At 32.1% G+C, this 23,287-nt stretch overlaps 1 protein-coding gene across 4 annotated transcripts in view; it reads left to right on the top strand.

Moving 5' to 3' along the window:
• SI (sucrase-isomaltase) overlaps positions 1,083 to 23,287 on the top strand; it is an 83,278-nt gene continuing 61,073 nt past the window's right edge. Inside the window, exons 1-16 of one of the 4 annotated variants that reach the window (XM_021069749.1) lie at positions 1,141 to 1,229; positions 1,379 to 1,478; positions 3,734 to 3,851; positions 5,180 to 5,316; positions 6,781 to 6,898; positions 7,336 to 7,445; positions 8,584 to 8,735; positions 9,923 to 10,094; positions 11,528 to 11,627; positions 13,112 to 13,224; positions 16,083 to 16,208; positions 17,324 to 17,455; positions 17,545 to 17,664; positions 19,274 to 19,387; positions 21,363 to 21,447; positions 22,365 to 22,482. In XM_021069749.1, the coding sequence (XP_020925408.1) occupies positions 3,734 to 3,851; positions 5,180 to 5,316; positions 6,781 to 6,898; positions 7,336 to 7,445; positions 8,584 to 8,735; positions 9,923 to 10,094; positions 11,528 to 11,627; positions 13,112 to 13,224; positions 16,083 to 16,208; positions 17,324 to 17,455; positions 17,545 to 17,664; positions 19,274 to 19,387; positions 21,363 to 21,447; positions 22,365 to 22,482 (1,715 nt within the window). In that variant the 5' untranslated portion in view covers positions 1,141 to 1,229; positions 1,379 to 1,478. Of the gene's footprint in view, positions 1,230 to 1,378; positions 1,479 to 3,733; positions 3,971 to 5,179; positions 5,317 to 6,780; positions 6,899 to 7,335; positions 7,446 to 8,583; positions 8,736 to 9,922; positions 10,095 to 11,527; positions 11,628 to 13,111; positions 13,225 to 16,082; positions 16,209 to 17,323; positions 17,456 to 17,544; positions 17,665 to 19,273; positions 19,388 to 21,362; positions 21,448 to 22,364; positions 22,483 to 23,287 lie in introns of all 4 variants that reach the window. The other 3 variants (XM_021069751.1, XM_021069748.1, XM_021069750.1) reach the window with 3 other exon arrangements.

Genomic DNA, 23,287 nt, shown 5'->3' with positions numbered 1-23,287 from the left:
TTGAGTCCTTAGGGTTTTCTATGTATAGTATCATGTCATCTGCATACAGTGACAGTTTGATCTCTTCTCTTCCTATATTAATGCCTTTTATTTCTTTTGTTTGTCTAATTGCTGTGGCTAGGACTTCCAAAACTATGTTGAAGAGCAGTGGTGAGAGTGGGCATCCCTGTCTTGTTCCAGATTTGAGTGAGAAGGCTTTCAGTTTTTCTCCATTGAGTATTATATTTGCTGTGGGTTTATCATAAATGGCTTTGATTATATTCAGGAATGTTCCCTCTATACCCACTTTGGCGAGGGTCTTGATCATGAATGGATGTTGGACTTTGTCAAATGCTTTTTCTGCGTCTATTGAGATGATCATATGATTTTTGACTTTTTTTTTGTTAATGTGGTGTATGATGCTGATTGATTTGCGTATATTGAACCATCCTTGTGAACCTGGGATGAACCCAACCTGGTCATGGTGTATAATTTTTTTGGTGTGTTGTTGGATTCGGTTGGCTAAGATTTTGTTGAGAATTTTTGCATCTATATTCATCAATGATATTGGCCGATAGTTTTCTTTTTTGGTGGTATCTCTGTCTGGTTTTGGAATGAGGGTGATGGTGGCCTCATAGAATGTCTTTGGGAGTATTCCTTCTTCTTCAACCTTTTGAAAGAGTTTAAGGAGGATGGGCACCAATTCCTATTTATATGTTTGGTAGAATTCACCTGTGAAGCCATCTGGTCTTGGACTTTTATTTGTAGGGAGTGATTTTATGACCTCTTCAATTTCATTTCTAGTGATCGGTCTGTTCAGTTGGTCTGTTTCTTCTTGATTCAGTTTTGGCAGGCTGTAAGATTCTAGAAAATTGTCCATTTCTTCCAGATTGTCAAACTTGTTGCCGTATAGTTGTTCATAGTATTCTCTTATGGTTTTTTGTATTTCTGCTGTATCCGTTGTGATTTCTCCTTTTTCATTTATAATTTTGGTTATTTGGGTTCTTTCTGAGAGCACAATTATTAATCAGATTTTCAGAGAGAGGTATTTACGAAAATGTTTTTATGGTAGAGGTTTTTTATGATTGCACATTGAACAGAAGTTTATTAAATACTGATAGGCCAGTGAGAGTGCAATAAAACTTTATGAGTAGCTCAATTTATAGCTGAACAGTTTTCTCTGATCATTACTTTGGCAGCCTTACTCAACTCTGGTACAACATAGCAAAAAGACCAGACTATGAAATAAGGTAAGTTTACCAATCATATTTCTTTGTTACTTTCATGTTTCCAAGTAATTGTGTGTTCCTTTAACTCATGTTAGCAATATTTCTGTCTCTCTGCACTTGTTTAAAATACCAATTATAACATATTTTCATTTGCCATTTTAAATATGTAGCCCTTCCTGTGTGAAATGGGAAAAAATTTCTGAATTTGTTTTTAAGACAGAGGAATATTTTCTTTACCCAGTTCTTCATTATAATTCTTGTCAGACTCAAGTAAGTACAAGTTCATTTGGATGTTCTATACAAATGAAAATAGGGATCAAAAATATTTTGAAATATAGGGAAATACTCTAATTATGTATGATTAAATATATTTTATTTAAGAAAATATATGTGTAAACTAGAATGCTACATTTATAAAAGCTTTAATCTTTTCTAGAAAATATTTTAAAAAGTAGTCATCAAGCTACTATCTAATAAGGGATTATGCATTTTAAAAATAAATATACAGAGAAAGGACATCTTTATATATTTCCCAAAATATATTTTTTAAAATCACTGTAATTGACATCTAGAGCATATGAACAAATTTAGTACTGATTGTCTATGAGTTCTCTATGAATAATTTAAGTTTGATACATTAATTTTTTTCTGATTTTTTTTTAGATAAAAGAAGATTAGCTTCTTGACAATATGCTTTTTTGTTTGGATTTCCTTTAACAAAAGAAAACACAAACTTTTTTCTTGGCTTCTTGCTCTCAAAGTAAAATTACTTTGAGTGAAAGTTAAACTTATTTAAAGTTAAACATTAAATGGAACTGTGTAGTTTCTCATGTAGCATTGAGCAACTGGATTTCATTTTCTAAACAGCTTCATATATCACCTATCGTGCTGATTAAATTTAGCTTACATACATTCAGTTTCTCTGAAGATTACTGAGGCAACATTCATTCAGATTCTCTGAAGATTACTGAGGCAACAAATAGCTTACTTATCTGTAACAGGAAATCATATGCTAAAACTGAATGCTAATCTTTAAATTTTCATTCATAAGCTATGTTTTAAAAATTGAGCTTGTACTTACTTGATGTCAGGCTCTGAACTACTTTCATGATCCTTGCTATTAAGAATATAACAATTCAATTATGTATAAATAATTGCAATAGCTGTGCTGTGTTCTATTGAAAAATTGAAGAAGATAGATGAACTCTGCTTCTAAAAGTAGGAAAACATGCACAGATGACGTGGCATTTGAACTGGGTATAAATTGGAACTAGGAAGAGCAGATGTGGAAGAACTGAAGAAAGATTAAACAAGCATGTACTAAGAAGACATGTTATCCAAAAAAGATATTTCACTAGTGGGGATCAGATAAGGCTATAATTTTGAAAATATTCTGTGATGGAATCAGCAAGATTTGTTGAATGAATGGATATGTTAGGAAGACATGAAAGGGGGAAAAAGAAGTTTTTAGGTTGGGACAAAAGGATGTTTTTAGTTTGGGTGAAGTATATGAACAGACATGGATAGCTTATAGGAGGAGGGATGACAATAGGCAAAAGAAAAGATTTTAAAATCAACAATTTATAAGAACACTTACTCTGAAAATGCTAAATTTCTATATGTCATTGAATTAAAGCATATAAAAATCATAATCAGAAAAGCCATGGAAACTTGAAGACTAGGAGCGATAAGAGATTATGGTCAAAACTAAGTTAAAGAAATAAGCTTTAAGACAATTACTAGAGAAGAGTTCTTTCCAACCTATAATTTGGTACTTCTGCATGCTAACTCAAACACATAATGCTATATGAATAAATACATATTTTTGATACAAGGTTTTGTTATATTTTATTTGCTATTTAAGGTGGAACTTGGAGATCATGTGGTTTTGTAGTTTAAGTATTTTAAAGCAACAATTCTTAAATATATACTATATATATTATTTTCTACATTTTATATTTATATTATTTTATAAATTTATATTTATTTTCTTTGCCACATATTTATACTTATATTCTTTTCCATAATATCCTTATAAGAAAGCAGTGTTGGAATTGGATAGCAACAGTTATAGTAGGAAGAACTGGATTTTTAACTTTGAGAAAATAATTTATTTCCTATAGGCTTGAAGTTCCTAATGAGTAAAATTTGAATAATAGCATGTCCCTCATTACAAATTGTTGTAGAATTAAGGAACATAGTGTGAGTGTAAGCTTTCTTTGACTTGAAAAATACTCTACCATGAGAGAGCAAGACATATCTGCTTGCTCTTTTTCCTTTTATATTTTCATCTTAGTGTACTACTGTAATATGCATCACTAATTCATTTTTTTACTCAAAATTGCATGTGTTGTTTACACATTTACCAGTGTATAATATTTTAGATTATAATTTGATAGAGCCATCTGCAGCTCTGCTTGTGGTGTGCTTGGTAGAAAAATAATGTACATAATTTTATGATAATAATGGTCACATTATAGATGTATATTCTACATTTCAAACATATGTTCCTTTTCTTTCTTTAGATGGCAAGGAAGAAATTTTCTGGATTAGAAATCTCTCTGATCGTCCTCTTTGCTATAGTTACAATAATAGCTATTGCCCTAGTGGTTGTTTTAGCAACTAAGACACCTGCTGTTGAAGGTAAATAATGTTGAAAATACTTATATGTTATAGCGAGGTTGAGGTAAAGTTTACTCCATAATAATTTTGGACTTTGAAAAGTAACTATATGAGATGAAATACATGAAGAAAAATATCAGGTAAGTTACACAATTATTCCATCTTTTTCTATCCATTACATTCCAGTTATTTCAATAAAAAGTCATTGTAATTGAGGAATGTATGTGCTTTGATATTAATGGCCTTCCCCGTATTGTGCTGCTTAAGAAATAACAAAGAGGCAAATGGATCAAGATGTTGCTGGACAGTGGAATGATTGTCTCAGTTACCAGTGAGGTTCTTTGAATTAGTTGGAAACCTCATTAGTGGGGTTTTACTCTGGCTTTCAGATACTTGCAAGGGGTGGGTTGGGAAATTTGAGGGGATAACTTCTTTGTCATAGGCTTAATTTTTTTTTTTTTAAAGAAGAGAGAGGTTATATGAGAAAAATAGGTAGAGAGATGGTGGAACAGGCTTAAAGTGTTTATCTTTTTTTTCTGAATATTTCTATCCTAATTTTCTTTTTAGACACACTAGTGGCATATGGAAGTTCCCAGGCCAGGGATCAAACCCCAGCCATAGCCACAGTAGGAACTCCTCTATCCTAATTTAGAGTTAATGCATACTACTCTGGTCCACCTAATCTACTTTTTCTCTCTTCATTATTCTCTCTTCACTAAATCAGAACAGGAAAACATATTACAAATTATCTTCTAGTATAACCGTAGTTAGCATTTTTCACTGCTGCTTGTCTTTTGTTATCTTCTAGTAAACTGAAAGCTCACCATATTATGAAGCAATTAAATTTATCTTTCCCATATCTGGTTGCTAGAAAGTACTTTATTATAAAGTTGGCATTTAGTTTTCTTTGTTATTGCTTGCTTTCTCTTCTATTCATGTATCTTCTTCCTCCAACTTTTCTCTTATCTTCTAGAATTCTTGTCTCCTTCTCTACATCCATTCCTCTATCCAAGTTTCTCCATCTTCTATCTTCATTTATAAAACACAATTTGTAAGTACAGTGGGAATGTACCTTTTTTTTCCCCTTTTTGATTCTACCTTAAGACCTGTGAATATATTTTGTTTCTCTGAAGGAGCAGTCAGCAAGGCTTTGCACAGTCAGTTGTAAATATCATTTGGATCTTTTCCTTTTGATGACTAGGACTCGAATTTGTGGGTCCTTTTTTAATACAAAGTTTATTTTAACTTTCATTATTTATAAATTTATGTCTACTTTCAATTATTTATTACTTGAAAAAATCTGAAAAATTAAAGTCACATTTGCTTTTATTGACCTTTCCCTTTCCCAGAAATTAGTGATTCTACTTCAACCCCAGCTACCACTCGTACAACCACTCCATATCCTGGTTCTGGAAAATGTCCAAGTGAACTAAACGATCCTATCAATGAGAGAATAAACTGCATTCCAGATCAATTTCCAACACAGGTCTGCAACAAAAATCTTTAATATTTTTGAATAAATATATAGTATAGTTATATTAAGGTAATTATTCAATATTGGGTCAATTCCATTTTTGTAAAAATCTAGCCATTAATTAGGCTGCATTTCTTTCTGTCATATTTCTTTATGAACAGATGAGAGGTGATGGAAATTACTGACCTTTTTTTTCTGTACTTCTGTTCAATTCAAACTAACAAGTTAATATTTCCCCATGCTTAACAAGCTGTTGTGAAATTTATAAATCACATGAAATTCTATCCTCTCAAATCTACTTCTTAAAAAAAGTATAACCTTTGATAATATAAAACATTTGAGAAGGAGTATCTACACTCCATTAAAGTACTTATGATGAAGACATTAAGAAGAGTCTGTGGAAAATAAAGTAACATTGATTCTTTTAACATTATTATTATTTATCTTTTATTACTTGGTAATTGGAGAAAAGGAGTTCAAATAGAGAAAATTGTTTAGCTTAATGGATTCACAAACAATAAATTGACTCTCTCTTGGTCTTCATAACTTGCGTAGAGTAAAAAGGTCAATGAATGAATGTATGTGTGTGTGAGTGCATATATGTACCTGATACCATTTTACTTTGATGTTAAAATAGGAGAGACATTAACATGTATACCATAAGCTGCTAAAAGTGGAGGCTTTTAACCTTTTTTCAAGGCAAAGAGCCAAAAAAAAAAACCTCACAGGTGTTCAACTTATGAAAATGTGACACACTGTTAAATTTAAATATTAGGTAAATTTTTAATTATACCAGTGTTAACACATAGCCTCTCCATGTGGCTCAACTTTTACTGTAAACATATAATTTTTCTCTCACTTCAAGTAATTTTTCCAAATAGAAAATTATTGAGAATTTACTATTTTACTTTATCCACTGTATGTAATGACAACAACTAGTTGCAGCAACTTGCACATAAACTAGTTTAAATAGTTTAAATAATATTGAATTAATAACTTTCTGGAAATAACTACCTTACACCTTCCATGTAGACTTGAATTTAGGGTCATATTTTCATCTTTGTAGCCCAACTTGTAGCTTGATACATAATTGGTACACAAGAAATATCTTAGTTCTTTTTCACTGACTGCATGACAATTGAATAGATTGTAATTATCCAGTGGGCAGGAACCTTTAAAATAACATGAGTTTGCAATAATCTGTATTGATATGTAAATCTGATAAATCAAAACTCAGAGCATCAGACTCTGATGGAGGTCTAATTAATTCATTTCATCACATATTTATAGTTCTTCCAAGTGAAAGTAACAAAACAATAAATAATAGCAAACACATTATAAATATGAAGAAAAAAGATTGTTTTTTAAAACATTCATTCAAACATTTATTAGAATGAATGATGGCTAAAAAAATAGAAACTGGCACATATGATAATAATACTAATCATATGATTCCTTTTTTAAATGTTTTATCAGACACTTTGTGCAACTCGAGGATGCTGCTGGAAGCCATGGAATGATTCTATTATTCCTTGGTGCTTCTTTGTAGATAATCATGGCTATAATGTTGAGGGAACAACATCAACAAATACTGGTGAGAATTGTTCTGTTATGGTGATCAAATATATTTGAAGTTGAGTGAAAAAAATATATGTGGAAGTTCCCTTGTGACACAGTGCGTTAAGGATCTGGCATTATTGCCCAAGCTGTGGCGTAGGTCACAACTGTGGTGCAGATTTGATCTGTGGCCTGAGAAACTTCCACATGCTGCAGATGTGGCCAAAAGAAAAAAATATGTAAAATTTTTCTTTGGAAAAATATCTTAAAGTCGAATGGGAAATATGTACACAAAGATGTTCAAATTACTTACATCAAGGACACTTTTTTTTGCATAATTGTATCTTCCAAATGAAAATAAAAGTCCATTATTTGTGAAACAGGCAGTAAAATTAGAAAAATATGAACTATTTGATGATTTTTAATCTTTATAAATAAATTCATAATTCATGAAAACTTTATGCTTTTTTTAAGGACTTGAAGCCAAATTAAACAGGATACCATCACCTACATTATTTGGAGATGATATTAACAGTGTTCTCCTCACAACCCAAAGTCAGACACCCAATCGTTTCCGGTTCAAGGTTTGGTTTTTGAAATTTCTAAAGAAAAGTCAATAATAAAAGGCATGTTATGAACACACCCTTCACCCCACCAAGTCATTTTCCCTCTTAAGAATGTTTATTCCAAGGCAGAGAACTCACTGGCCTAGTTACTCCACTTCCCTGAGCCTCCTCTACTCAAATGTAACCTAAGAAATAGTTCCTCTGGCAGTAGTTTTTGGAAAATTTGATAATATAGCCAATGTAAAATATTTGAAAGTGTCTTGAGAAGGATAAACACTCAATAAACTGTAGTATTTTTTGTTATTCAGCTACAGACTGTGATAACGGTTAGTTTAAAATTTAATTTGAGAAAGATTTTAATTGTCCTATGTGACCTACCCTCACTAGTTCTCTTTATTTAGCAAGTAATTTACTAGCATGTTCTTTTGGATTTGGCAGTGAAAACACTATATTCTTTGTATGTTACCTTTTAACAAAAATTTCTCAAGAATTAAAATTTTTCGAACAAAATTCAAAATCCTTGCAGGATTTTTATTTATTTTATTTTTTTTTATTTTCCCTCTGTACAGCAAGGGGATCAAATTATCCTTACATGTATACATTACAATTACATATTTTTCCCCCACCCTTTGTTCTGTTGCAAATGAGTATCTAGACAAAGTTCTCAATGCTATTCAGCAGGATCTCCTTGTAAATCTATTCTAAATTGTGTCTGATAAACCCAAGCTCCCCATCCCTCCCACTCCCTCCCCCTCCCATCAGGCAGCCACGAGTCTTTTCTCCAAGTCTATGATTTTCTTTTTTGAGGATTTTTAAGTGAGGGAACACCAAAATGCAACAAAGATAATTAAATTTACAAAAATCTAGTATTAAAGAATATTTAGCAATATACCATTAATTTTTTTTGATAAACAAAAATCTTTACTTGGCATAGTACTTTTATAACCAACTATTTCTATTAATTTCTTAACAATTATAATTTATTCTCTGCATAGTCTTTCAATGATGTTAAATTTATGATTAGATTAATAGCTCATCTATAATATTATTAAATTTATTATTTGTATTTGGAACTTGCATTTAATACTTATTCATGATTGAAAAATTAAATAACAGTTTTGAATAAGATTATGCTTGCTTTTAAAAATTTTTGCAGATTACTGACCCAAATAATAGGAGATATGAAGTTCCTCATCAATTTGTAAAAGAATTTAGTGGAACAGCAGCTTCTGATACATTGTATGATGTGCAGGTTATAGAAAATCCATTTAGCATCAAAATTATTAGAAAAAGCAATAATAGAATTTTGTAAGTAATTATATTATTTTGTATTTATATAAGTTTAAATAGTTGGTCAATTTTATTGTTATTGTAGAATTGCAAAAGTCTTAATTTTAGGGCATTTTCAGTTTGTAAAGATTATGTTAAAAGAAATTTTCAGTTCCTGTGAATGAAAGTTGCTAGAACATGAATGTAAGTCTAGAAATGGGGCCACCAAAGCTGAGGGTGAAGAACATCACTTATACTGATACAAACTTAGCCTTGCCTATATTTTTGCATACCAAGAACTCCTGTTGTGTCTTTTCCGCATTATTTATCTTAGTCACTTGTCAATTTGCAGGATCAAATAGTTACTATTCAGAGAGGGACTTAATTTCCATAGTACAATTAAAGGATTTTTCATTTATGTATGAAAATAAATTTAATAGATAGTTATATTTAAATAAAATAAATTTATTATATTAATTGAATACCTTCAATTACATATTTTATATTAATTGAATACCTTCATATACATATATTAATTGAATACCTTCATTATCAAGGTATTTTGAGGGATATTTGTGACAATTAGTAATTTTCAAGATTACTGCTCTTAAATCTTCAAGAACAGACAATTAAATAATTGTCAAGGTTGAATCCTAGCAATTACTTTTCTTAAATATATTTTAATAATTTGAAGTTGAGTTTATGTTAAGTTACAAAAATAAATGCTATTTAACATAGTATATATTTGATATGCATAAAACATACAACATTTCTCTTTTTTGGAAAAATTATTTTGAACTTAATTTTAATTTATATTAGAGGTGTGGAAGCTAGTATAGTACTATAATTTAAAGCCCCGTCTCTCACAGAACTGGGTTTGAAATTTGGTTCTGCTGCCTACCAGTTTTTCACTTTGAGAAACATGAATAAATTTGTCCAATTTATGACATTTGTGAAATGAGTGATAGTGGTAGTTGTGCTTTACGATTGTGGTGACCATAAAAGGAGAGAATGCATGTGAAGAATCATATTGGTGATGATGAAGAAAAATTATGATAATGGAATGAACACCTTCTGGTTATGGTATAATTCATGGGTTCCTAAGAAGTGATCACAGCTAAAGATTGACATATTTAAAATTAAATATTTTGGATGATAACATGGATCCATATTTAGTAGAACATTATATGTTTCCAGCTCATTTATTTATTGATTTCATGGTACAGGTTTGACACCAGCATTGGTCCACTGGTATACTCTGACCAGTATTTACAGCTCTCTGCCAGACTTTCCAGTGAATATATTTATGGGATTGGGGAACATATTCATAAGAGATTCCGCCATGACTTATACTGGAAAACATGGCCAATTTTTACTCGGGATCAACTTCCTGGTGATGTAAGAAACTATCTTTCTTGTTATAAATAAAATAATTTTATTTGAGCAGAATATAATTTTACCCTATTTGAAACCATAATTTATTTGATATCAGTAATACATATTACAGAAGCTTGTTTACTTTAGGAATGAGGATTGATATCAAAGTCCTAAATTAATTCAAGAAGTGACCAACACATTTTATGAATAGTTAAATAGGAATTTCCCTTTTATGAATATTTTCTTTTGATTTTCACTTTTATATTTTATATTTCCCTTTTCAGTCACTCTGGTACTTAAATCTATCCATGGATAGTTATTGCATTAGAATAATTCTAAACACTTAACCTTGTTCTACATGGCTTTGCATAATATGCTATCTGCTTATCCATTGGACACCATGTCCTGTAGTGGACGTACTTTTTCCTCTTCCATAGAATATGATGATATTTCATAAATTCACATATTTTTAAAGGAGGTCGATTTTCTTTATAAGTATTAAATCTTGAAGTTCTTTACTGTATATGTCATTTGAGAACTCATTTGGTTTCATCTCATAAGAACTTTCCCTAGACTCTCCCATGCAGAAGTAGTCTTTACTTTCTAATGCTTTATTCATATTTCTGTATGACAATCATCACAGTGTATTATTTGTGTATATATTTGTACTTCTAAAATATGTGATTCTTCAGGACAAAACCATACCATTAAAAAATTCTTCTGGTATTGATTCATGATTGCTTTGAATCAAATTTTAGTGTTTTTTTACAATGCTTTTGCTAACTACTTCATTCCCCAAAATGAATGTTTTTTTTTTTTTTAAAAGGCCCTTATTTGGTACAAAAATATTAATAAATTTTACCAATTTTTGTTTACAGCATCACTGTAATAAGCACCTAATAGAAACCATAATGAGAACAACAACTATTTTCATACATATATGCCTTTGAACCTCCATATCCAATCAGCCAAGAAGTCTTTTTTATTTCACCTATTAAGTGTATTTCCAGTTTCCTCAACCTCTTCATCCACTCATCAGCTCTTGACAACTGTTTTGCAAAAATTCTATGAGGGTTGATGTTACTTTGGAATTGCCTGCAATACCTTGAGTATACAGGGTACATAATGGATAAACATGCCATTACCCTGTTATGAACAGCTTATTAAAACTCAATCATAATAAAACATAGAGGATAGTTAAGTAATCTGTTAATTATATAATATATTGTTATATATTTATATTTTAATGTATTAATTAAAATAAGTTCAGTATTTTTTGTTGCTACAATATTTCATATGGCACCTACAGCAGAAGAAATTATAGGAGTATGGAAGTAAATGAAATATGAGAAGTAAATTACAGACACAAATAGGAATTCATAAAGGTCATTTTAAGTATATAATCTTTTATTTTAAATATATTTTGTTTTAATTTTCAAATTTGTGCCTTATAGAATAATAATAATTTATATGGCCATCAAACATTCTTCATGTGCATTGAAGATACTTCTGGAAAGTCATTTGGTGTTTTCCTAATGAATAGCAATGCAATGGGTAAGAGTAATTTAATAATTTGTTTACATGAGACAACTTGAAATATTTAACTGCTTTATTTCAGTCGTAGATATTTATACTAGAGTAAACTTTGTTTTAATAATTTAGTATGTGAAATTATTATAAGCAAATTTTGTAGTTAGTGAAACAATAGATTTTTGCATATTGGTGCTTCTGTTTTGGGGAGGATATGCTATACTATGATACTTGGGCCCTTCCTTTTCCTTCCAGAGCAACACTGACACATCTGTGCAAATGAATATTGCCATTCCAGCAGCCTCATTCATTAAGAAAAGGTCTACATGGGGATAGAAAGAAAGAAAAATGATTTCTGGGAGTTCCTGTCGTGGTACAGTGGTTAACGAATCCGACTAGGAACCATGAGGTTGCGGGTTCGGTCCCTGCCCTTGCTTAGTGGGTTAAAGATCCAGCGTTGCCGTGAGCTGTGGTGTAGGTTGCAGACGCGGCTCAGGTCCTGCGTTGCTGTGGCTCTGGCGCAGGCCTGTGGCTATGGCTCCGATTCGACCCCTAGCCTGGGAACCTCCATATGCCGTGGGAGCGGCCTAAGAAATAGCAAAAAAAGACAAAAAAAAAAAAAAAGGAGAGAAAAATGATTTCTTAGTTTATCATAATTCAAGTAATGTAGAATCTTCTGGGGTTTTTGTTTGTTTGTTTTTGTCGTTTTTCTTTTTAGGATGGCAGCCACAGCATATGGAGGTTCCCAGGCTGGGGTCTAATCAGAGCTGTCGCTGCTGGTCTATGCCACAGCCACAGCAACGCTGGAATCAAGCCGCATCTGCAAACTATGTCACAGCTCACAGTGTATTAACAGGCAACACAGGATCCTTAACCCACTGAGCAAGGCCAGGGATCGAACCCACAACCTCATGGTTCCTAGTCGGATTCATTTCTGCTGTGCCACGATGGGAACTCCGAATCTTGTTTTTTAATGTTTTGAATGCAGTACCTATATTTTATAGGGAATCAGTGAATAAAATGATAATATTGATTATTAATATTATTAATTATTAAAAATTAACATTCAGTCAAGGACAGTGTACTATATGGTTTCTATATATAGAAAAACTAAAAACCTTTGTAGATTTTTTTCTTAGACATCAACATGTGGTAATATCTTTCACAAAATCTTCAATTAAAATAACTAATTGAAATTTGATTCTAGAAAGAAATCTTTTTATTGTAAAAGGACTGACTGATCCTCTATCACCTACTAAGCAGTTTCCAGGAGAGCTTTTGCCAACCTCTGTAAAATGAAACCTCTGGAATATCCTACCATAAACTTCATACATGGTGGCTTTCTACTTTTCTCCTATATTCTTATTTTTGATAGCTTATTTTCTCCTAATTATTTAAAAGTTTGTGAAATTTTGTGATTAATGCAAAGTACCTACAATAGACATTGCAGTTATTTTCTGTGTGCATTGTTACTATTTACATATGCTTTTCCAATTTTTGTTTTGTAGAGATTTTTATCCAGCCTACTCCAATAGTAACTTACAGAATTATAGGTGGCATTCTGGACTTTTACATCTTTCTAGGAGATACACCAGAACAAGTAGTTCAGCAGTATCAAGAGGTGTGTTTCAGCATTATTTTATAAAATTATTTCTACCATACTTTTATTTAACATGTCCACACATTTAATTGGTTTTAGCTAAGGTATGTGGGGCATCTTAGCTAAATATATTTTTAAACCTTAGTATTTTTCAGATATGAGAAGTTGGTTTTTATTTTTATTTTTATTTTTATTTTACAATGAAACCAGTATATATTCAGTTGTCTGCATTTCTGATATCAAATTATTCTTGTTTCTAGGCAGCTAAGTTTAGTAGTTGGCTTTCTTTGAGCTTTTGTATATTGCATCTTTACTTAGGAGATCCTGTTGTGGCTCAGTGGGTCAAGAACATCCAACAGTATTCATGAGGGAGCCTTGCTCAGTGGGTTAAGGATCTGGTGTTGCTGTAAGCTACTGTGTAAGTCACAAGTGCGACTCAGATCTGGCATGGCTGTGGCTGCGGTATAGGCTGACAGTCGAAGCTCTAATTTCACCCCTAGCTTGTGAACTTTCATATGCCTCAGGTGCAGATGTAAAAAGATTAAGAAAGAAAAAAACTTTAGCTATTCATGACCTTCTTTGATGGGATAAAACAAAAGCAAGTATCTTATCTTCAAGACTGAAGGAGGCAACTGATATATAGGTCAAACATAACGTTGATAAGAATCCTAGAGGCAACTGAGTTATGAGGAAGTCTAGTGAAACTTGCTATTAATGTACAGTAGGTAAACTCTAAGAAAATTGTCTCTGACACATGGGTTAGAAGGGCAGATTTTGAAAAATAGTCTGAAATATTATATCTTAAAGTTACTGTCCAAACAACTGTCCCTCACCTATGAAATAGCATCTTAGTGTACCTGAACCCAAGGTGGACCTAAGAGAGGTAAAGGATCCAATAAACCTAATTCTAAAAGTTTCTTCCATATAGTTGTTCTCTTGTGACTGTTAGTGTATATAATTCCTTGAATGACCAGATTGTTTTTTAAGTTTTAAAGACAATATATACATGTAAAGTATAAAATGAAAAATACATAAATTAATATAATATATAACAACACAATTTTATACATTTCTATAAAAAATAAATTATGTGATACATATAATACAAACAAACACACAAAGAAATTTCAATCACATGTCCAAATCTTTATAGAAATTCTATAGAACATAAAGTATTTATGAATAGAGTTGAAACATACTGATTTGGCTGGAAGTGTTTTTTTGACACCAAATTTAAAAAAAATAAATTTAGTGCTTAAATTGATACCCAACATGAGTATTTTTAAAAATGTTCATATTGATATCGCTCGTATCTGGTATCTAATATACAGTACAAATGAACCTTTCCACAGCAAAGAAAATCATGGGCTTGGAGAATAGGCTTGTGGTTGCCCAGGGGAGGGGGAGAGGGTGGGAGAGATTGGCAGCTTGTGGTTAATGGATGCAAACTATTGCTCTTGGAATGGATTTACAATGAGATCCTGCTGTGTAGCACTGAGAACTATGTCTAGATACTTACAACACAGCACAACAGTGGGAGAAAAAATTATGTATACATGTATGTGTAACTGGGTCCCCATGCTGTACAGTGGGAAAAAAAATGAAAATAAATAAATAAATAAATAAATAAATAAAATAAGACAAACACACTTTCATGCCATTCAAAAAAAAGTTCACATTGTAGTTTTTAGACATTTATGATGAAGAAATCATGTGTGTACCTAAACCAAAGAAAACTCATCATGCCACCAAACAATATTACTTATCTTAGTGTAACGTAATACTTAATTTCTAATGAAAAAAATTTAATAACAGTTGCACTCGTATTTTTATGTGCAAGATCCTATGGTCTGTTGTGGGTATGCTCTGAGCCTGCTTGGGCTACTGGAGAATGGGAGAAGGGAACATTTGGGGCCCTGGGGATAAGGAAGAAATCAAGTCCTACATGTGAATAAGATAAGTACCTTATGGCATAACTGGCGAGGAGACTTCTAGACATATAATCTTAATATTTTTTGTAAGCCAGGAGAGAGATAAATGCCAAAATATAAGGAAATAGAAATTGTATACTTTTAAACTTTTTTTTTTTTTTCTTACACAATGATCATCTTGTTGCTACAAGAAATGTGAGTGTGGTGGGATAGTTTTCTTTTTCTTATATCTCTTTAATGCTATTCTTTATTCTCTTCTTTAGCTTTCCATGCAGGGCAATAATATCTTTGCAAATGTATAAAGTTTACTTCTGGAGTTCTCATCCCTGAGAACCCCTGAGTTATCCCAACTAGTATCGGTGAGGACATGAGTTCACGCCCTGAACTCACTCAGTGGGTTAAGGATCTGGCTTTGCCATGAGCTGTCATGTAGGTCACAGACACGGCTCAGATCTGGCATTGCTGTGTGTGTGGTGTGGCGTAGGCTGGCAGCTACAGCTCCTATTTGACCCCTAGCCTGGGAACTTCCATATGTCATGGGTGCAGCCCTAAAAAGCCAAAAAAAAAAAAAAAAAGGGTACTTCCTAACTGGGTCACTATGCCGTACAGCAGAGATTGACTCAGCACTATAAATCAACTATACCTTAATAAAAAAATAAATTTAATTAATAAAAAATCTAGTTGAAGAGATTAAAAAATAAAGTGCACTTTCTAATTTTTTAACCAAAAATAGAAGATATGTGACAGAACATAAATTTGTTAAGTGTTTCATAACAAAATTCTAACAGAATATCCAGTACACCTTTGAGGGTACAGATAACACTAAATCTTTGTTTAAAATATGTGGTTAAACTCAAATCAATACTCAAGAAATAACAATAAGAAGCATATTAATATTAGTTTCTAATGTTTGTTATTGATACTAATTGAATATCAATTTACTTCAAGCTCATTGGGCGGCCAGCAATGCCAGCATATTGGAGTCTTGGATTCCAACTGAGTCGCTGGGATTATAAATCACTTGATGTAGTGAAAGAAGTGGTACAGAGAAATCGGGAAGCTGGCATACCATTTGTAAGTGAAATGAAGGGTCTGTGGGAATATCTACCAAGTTAAATATTGTCATGTAATAAATGTAGAAAATGACAGAGTTCCCGTCGTGGCTCAGTGGTTAACGAATCCAACCAGGAACCATGAGGTTGTGGGTTTGATCCCTGTCCTTGCTCAGTGGGTTAAGGATCTGTCATTGCCGGAGCTGTGGTGTAGGTCACAGACGCGGCTTGGATCCTGTGTAGGCCAGCAGCTGCAGCTCTAATTAGACCCCTGGCCTAGTAACCTCCATGCCGAGGGAGCAGCCCTAGAAAAGGCAAAAAGACAAAAAAAAAAAAAAAAAAAAGACAATTAACATATATTCCATATATGTATAAAGCTACTTTTTTAATCATAAAGTACACTTTATATCTGTATGCAATGCCCAGGCTTAACTGAAATTTAAGAACTAATTATGAGTTACACTAGAATAGAACACATGTTTAAGTGTGAACAAAATCATATTCAGTTTTTAAATAGACTTTATTTTTTAGAGTTTATATACTTTTTAATGTAATAAAATTTTAGTATATTATATAATGTACAGGCTTTTGTTTTTTACACACCAAATCTGTATTTGTATATAATATACATGACATAACATGACATAATACATATCCAGTGATAACTGAAACATATATGAATAATAATTTAATGCTTTTGTACATTAGAATTAGAAAAACTAGAGTTCCCTTCATGGCCAGTGGTTAATGAACCTGACTAGGATACATGAGTATGTGGGTTTGATCCCTGGCCTCGCTCAGTGGGTTAAGGATCTGGCCTTGCTGTGAGCTGTGGTGTAGGTCTCAGACATGGCTCAAATCCTGCATTGCTGTGGTGTAGGCCGGCAGCTGTATCTCTGATTCAGTCCTAGCCTGAAATCTTCCATATGCCACAGATGTGGCCCTAAAAACAAACAAACAAACAAAAAGAATTAGGAAAACTAGTTTTATAAATAATACCACTGTGTCTTTAGTGAAATAAAGAAGATCTAAATTCATTAAATTCATTTAGCTTTTAGTCATTATATTTTTAATACAGATTTTTTGGATAGAGGGTTCTTTTTCACTCATATTGTAATATTCTCTGCTAATTTTCAGGATACACAGGTCACTGATATTGACTATATGGAAGACAAAAAAGACTTTACTTATGATCACGTTGCATTTAATGGGCTCCCTGAATTTGTTCAAGATTTGCATGACCACGGTCAGAAATATGTCATCATCTTGGTAATAACTGAATATATATTAACACATTTTTAGTATTTACATGTTTGCAAATTAATAGATTTTCTGTAGTTTCTTCTTTCTATTATTAGGACCCTGCAATTTCCATACAGAAACTTGCCAGTGGAGCAGCATATGAAACCTATGATAGGGGAACTGCACAAAATGTTTGGATAAATGAGTCAGATGGAACTACAGCAATTATTGGAGAGGTAAAGTATGATATTCATTAATTTTGTGTTGCTCAGATTTCCCATTGTGCAACAACAAAATATTTTAAGTGTCTGTGTGTGTATTTGCTTTCAAATCTGGATTTGACATTTTAATTGCATAGAGAAATTTTAGAGGAAATATCCAGTTATCTCTAAAACAATTTTTGTAAGTAGACAGATACTTTTTAATAAGTAAACAATTAAAACTAATGATCATAAAATATGATATAAATAATTTGGATTATTACAAAAGTTCTGATAATTTGATGTAAAATAAATACACATAAATTCAGTACTTATATGGAGGATATTAAGATTTATGGTTTACATCAGCACAGTAAAGTCATGAAATAGCTATAATTAAAATGATTAATTTCTGATTAAAAAAAGTGAATTTGAGAGAGGTAAGGTAACTTTCCTCATATCACAGAAGTAATGAGGAGTGGTTTAGGAATCCACCTAGATCCCAAAGGCATAGTTTTTAACCAGGATAAATATTGTTTTGGAGACAACTTTGTAAGACATATCAAAAACCATAATGCCTAGATAACATTGACTTGATAATTCCACTTCTGTAATTTACTGAAAGGAAATAAAACAGGAGAAAATACCAATTTTTAAAAACATTGTTTATAGTATTATTTATAATAATAAAGAATATTGTGGAGTTCCCATTGTGGCCCAACTAATATCCATAAGGATGCAGGTTTGTCCTCTGGCTTGCTCAGTAGGTTAAGGATCCTGCATTGCTGCAGGCTGTGGCATAGGTTGTGGAAGCAGCTCGAATCTGGCATTGCTGTGGCTGTGGTACAGGCCGGCAGCTAGGGCTCCAATTCAATCCGTATTCTGGGAACTTCCATATGCTACAGGTGGGGCCCTAAAAAAACTAACTAACTAAATAAATAAAAATTTTAAAAAAGAATTGGAGTTCTCATTGTGATTCCGCGGTAACGAGCCTGACTAGCATCCATGAGGACATGGGTTCCATCTCTGGCCTTGATTAGTGGGTTAAGGATCTGGCATTGCGATGAGTTGTGGCATAGGTCAAGGTCACAGATGCGGCTTGGATCTGGCATTGCTGTGGCTGTGACATAGGCCTGGGAACTTCCATATGCCATGGGTTTGGTCCTAAAAAGACAAAAAAGAAAAGAATATTGTAACTGTAACTTTTTAATCACATTCATAAAAGTTAAAATTTCTAGTGAGAATTTTCTTCAAATAATTCAAACTCTACCAGCACACAAAAGCCAATATTCCTTCACATAATGCATGTTAATATTTCATATAATATATTTTGGTAAGACCTATTTTATTGAATATCGACTGATTAGAAAGCCAATATGCATAATTTGGATAATAGTATCTATCGCAATACATCTGAAAATAATGCCTAATGTCATTATTTTAAATAATAAGTAAAATAATTTGAAGAATCATAAATCATAAAGAGAGGCATACTATATGTTGTGTTTAATAGCATCAACTTAGATATGAGATTGCCTGGATTTGAATTTCTTCAGTACGACTTATTAGTGGTTTAACCTTGAAACAGTCTTTTATTCATGTTGCCTTTTATTAATGTATATATGTGAATAATCTATTCTTCCAGGTATGGCCAGGATTAACAGTATACCCTGATTTCACTAGTCCGAACTGCATAGAATGGTGGGCAAATGAGTGCAGCATTTTCCATCAAGTAGTGAATTATGATGGGCTTTGGATTGTAAGTAGTTATTTTAGACCTGTGATTTTGGACTATGAATATCAAATTATTATTCCATAAAATAATCATTAGTTTGCTAAAATATACCTTGTAGTGTATTGAACATAAAAATAACATTATTTTTCCAGAATGTATAAATATCATACCTTCATGTTCTTGGGTTAGAAAAAGAATAAAAACTAAAAACTAAATTGAGATTTTTTTCTTATCCAGTAATATACTGTGTAAAGTATATTTCATTTCTGTCATTAAGGTGTTATATCTTTAGGACTAATAATTTATATTGAAAAATAGTTAATAAGACTTGGGAGATTAGGCTATAGTAGCGCAACTCCTAAAACATTTACTAAAATCTGCAATAGTCAAGCAATTGGACCTGAATAAACTCTCATCCTTAAGAAACTTTCTTTCTCCTTAGTAAGTTATGAAATAGAACAAATCAAAATTGGCAATAGATTGTTTTATCTCAAGATAAACAACAATAAAATCCTATATTATTGGTAAAGTTATTAAAGGAAAATGCTGTTATTTAAAATTTTCCTTGCATGAAGTTTTATATCTGTAGCTATTGATGCCTGCTGCTAGGTTTATGATTAAAATAATACTAGATGATAATCAATGATGTAGGGTCTTTTGTTACAGAAACTATAACAACATTTGAAGAGTGAAACTATTTGATGATCCCAGAATTCTGTATTTCAGAAAAAAAAAATGTCTAGTAAGCTTGAACACAGAGAACACAGAGAGAACATTAGGGATGATATTCAAAAGTATTACAGCTGCACAGAATTTTTGGAAGAGGAATAGCTAAATTTTTTTGTCTGTTTATGTCACAACATCTCTACTTTCCTGAAGTTCTCATTATTACTTGCCATTCTTTAAATTATTCATGTAATAATTTATTTATTCAATCAAGGAGAAGGAGAAATACACACTTCTTGACCATTTGTAGTGTGATGTGTATTTTACATGAATTGTCTTTTTTAGCACAAAGATTTTACTTAACTAGTTATGGACATAGAATTAGTAAGTAGCAAGACAATGTTGGGGCCTCAGTTTATGCAGCAAGAAAATCCATAAACCCAATACCCCACAACTCTTGACTCCAAGAGATATTTAAGTCACTGGTTCTTATGATATAGTCCAGCAGTCCTGGGGTTCCCTGAGACTCTTCCAGGGATTCAAAGAGGTCATAACTATTTTCATTAGAATACTAAAATGCTATTAGCCTTTTTTCAGTTTCATTCTCTCATGAGAGTATAGGATTTGTGGGCTAAGCAAAGAATGCTGTGACTAGCTGCTAGCAGTGCACATCATAGAAATGTGATAAATAACCAGCTAAAATTAATGAAATATGTTGAGTAAATGAATGTGTTGAAAGTATGTATAATGACAGACACAGTGAGAAGACTGATTGAACCATTTAGAAAAGACATTTGCTGTATTTCCTGTTGTGGCTCAGCAGGTTAAGAATCCAACTAGTATCCGTAAGGATGCAGATTCGATCCCTAGCCTCGTCCAGTGGGTTAAGGATCTGGCCTTGCCACAAGCTGTGGTGTAGGTCAGATATGGCATTGCTATGGCTGTGGCTTAGGCCATTTAAAAAAAAAAAAAAACAAAAAGAAAAAACAATTGCTTATTACTTTTAATGTACGTAATTAGTTCTTTATAATTAAAACTAGGAAAATGAAATACATTTTGGTTGTATTCAAATCCCTACCTTTGTTATTTTCTGGTATATACACTTATGCAAAAGCAAATAGTATAGTTTTTCTCAGTATGATGATTTGTTCATAGCCAGAAGCAGAATCATGTAGTGAATATAGTTAAGCAGGTTTGTACGTTAGTAGCTTATATTTGTCTCTAGGAGTAAGGAACATCATGGTTGTCCTATATAGAATATTTGCAAACAAATAGTATCTGTTTACATGATTTATAATTATAATCTGCTGTTCTTTATTTTATATCCATTCAGGACATGAACGAAGTTTCCAGCTTTGTTCATGGCTCAGAGAAAGGATGCAGTGACAACAAACTAAATTATCCTCCTTTTACTCCAGGTAAATTTAATTTAATTATCTCCTTATGATTAACTGAAAGTAATTTTCCTATTTACTTGGAAATTTTAGCATGTATTTCTCAGTCATAAACTTTGATATATTTTAGAGACCCTGAAGAAAATGTATTTTTTCATTTATTTGCCTGTCTTACTTTGGGCCAAAATATTTATGCCTAAGAAAAGGGGCATGCTTTTAAACTTTGGTATAGAATATTGATTTATCTTTACCTCTTATTAATTGCCATTATTAAATAATTAATGAAAATAAATAAAATTAGTTTGAAATCATAATTTAAGTGATAAAATTTTATCATGAGCCTCTTCTTTGAATCTGTGAGGTTATTAGATGTATCAATGTGGATAGTTAAAACTCATGTATTCTAAAGACATGCTTTCACCATTAAGAGTGGGTAAAAATGTAAACCAAGAAAGAGATGCTCTCAGGGGGATTGATTTCTGTAAGGACATCTGAAGAAAGATGGCAATAATTATTATAACACCATACAAGCCTGCAAATTAAAGCATAATAAAAGCTGAAAAGCAGAGATTTGAATGGTTTCTAATTGTGTTACAAGTCTACATGTGTGGAATTAGATTATATTTAAATAAATTATAAAGAATTCAAGTGGATACATAATTTTATGATGTAGAATACAGAAGGTATTTATTTATTATGGTAAAGTCTATTTTTTCATGATTTGTTTATTATTGAAGCTAAGAAACAGTATTTATTACTGTAAATGCAAATCTAATGGTTAATCAATAAGAGTGGAGAGTTGAGACTGGGACTTAGCATAAGTTGTCATCTTTCATTATTTTTTTAACTAAACATGATATTACACAGCATGTCATTTAAGAATGTAAAGTTTAAAATGGCAAAATATTTTTAATAAAGATTTCTTATATATTTTTTCTAAGGTATTCTTGACAAACTCCTGTATGCCAAAACAGTTTGCATGGATTCTGTGCAGTACTGGGGGAAACAGTACGATGTTCATAGCCTCTATGGATACAGCATGGCTATAGCTACAGAGAAGTAAGTACAGTTTTTTTTCAGAAACCCCTTTCATATTTATTGTCTAGAAATAGATTTGGGAGTTTACATATAGTTGGATAATAACAAGAGTTGGAAAGCGAAGAAAAATAATATTTTCATGATAAAAAATTAGAGCATTAAAAGTATCACTTCTTTTACCAATATTCACAAATTTGGAACTTAGTTATCAAGAACTATATGGTATATGTATTTGCCTGTGATCCTTTTTAAATTCATAGATTTAAATTATCCTTCCAAATTTTGGTTCAGTTTGCTACCTTTGAATGTGTGATCTAAGCATGAACCTCACAATTGCCCCAGGAGAATAGTGTTTCTAGAACAAGTCTTTATTTTTAAAAAACAAAGGCTTCAGTTAAAATGTAGTTTTTGGAGTTCCTGTCATGGCTCAATGGTTAAGAACCAGACTAGTATCCATGAGGATGTGGGTTTGATCCCTGACCTCACTCATAGGTTAAGATCTGGTGTTGCGGTGAGCTGTGGTGTAGGTCACAGACATGGCTCAGATCTGACATTGCTTGTGGCTATGGTGTAGGACCCCTAGCCTGAGAACTTCCATATGCCATGGGTGAGGCCCTAAAAAGTAAAAAAATAATAATAATAATTAAAAATAATATATATATATATTTTTTTTTTTGTCTTTTTGGGCTGCTCCCACCGCATATGGAGGTTCCCAGGCTAGGGGTCGAATTGGAGCTGTAGCCACCGGCCTACACCAGAGCCACAGCAACGTGGGATCCGAGCCGCGTCTGCAACCTACACCACAGCTCACGGCAACGCCGAATCG

Source organism: Sus scrofa, chromosome 13 (assembly GCF_000003025.6).
Source record: "Sus scrofa isolate TJ Tabasco breed Duroc chromosome 13, Sscrofa11.1, whole genome shotgun sequence".
NCBI lineage: Eukaryota > Metazoa > Chordata > Mammalia > Artiodactyla > Suidae > Sus > Sus scrofa.
The sequence above is the reverse complement of the archived record's forward strand: the minus strand, read 5'-3'. Positions and strand labels throughout refer to the sequence as shown.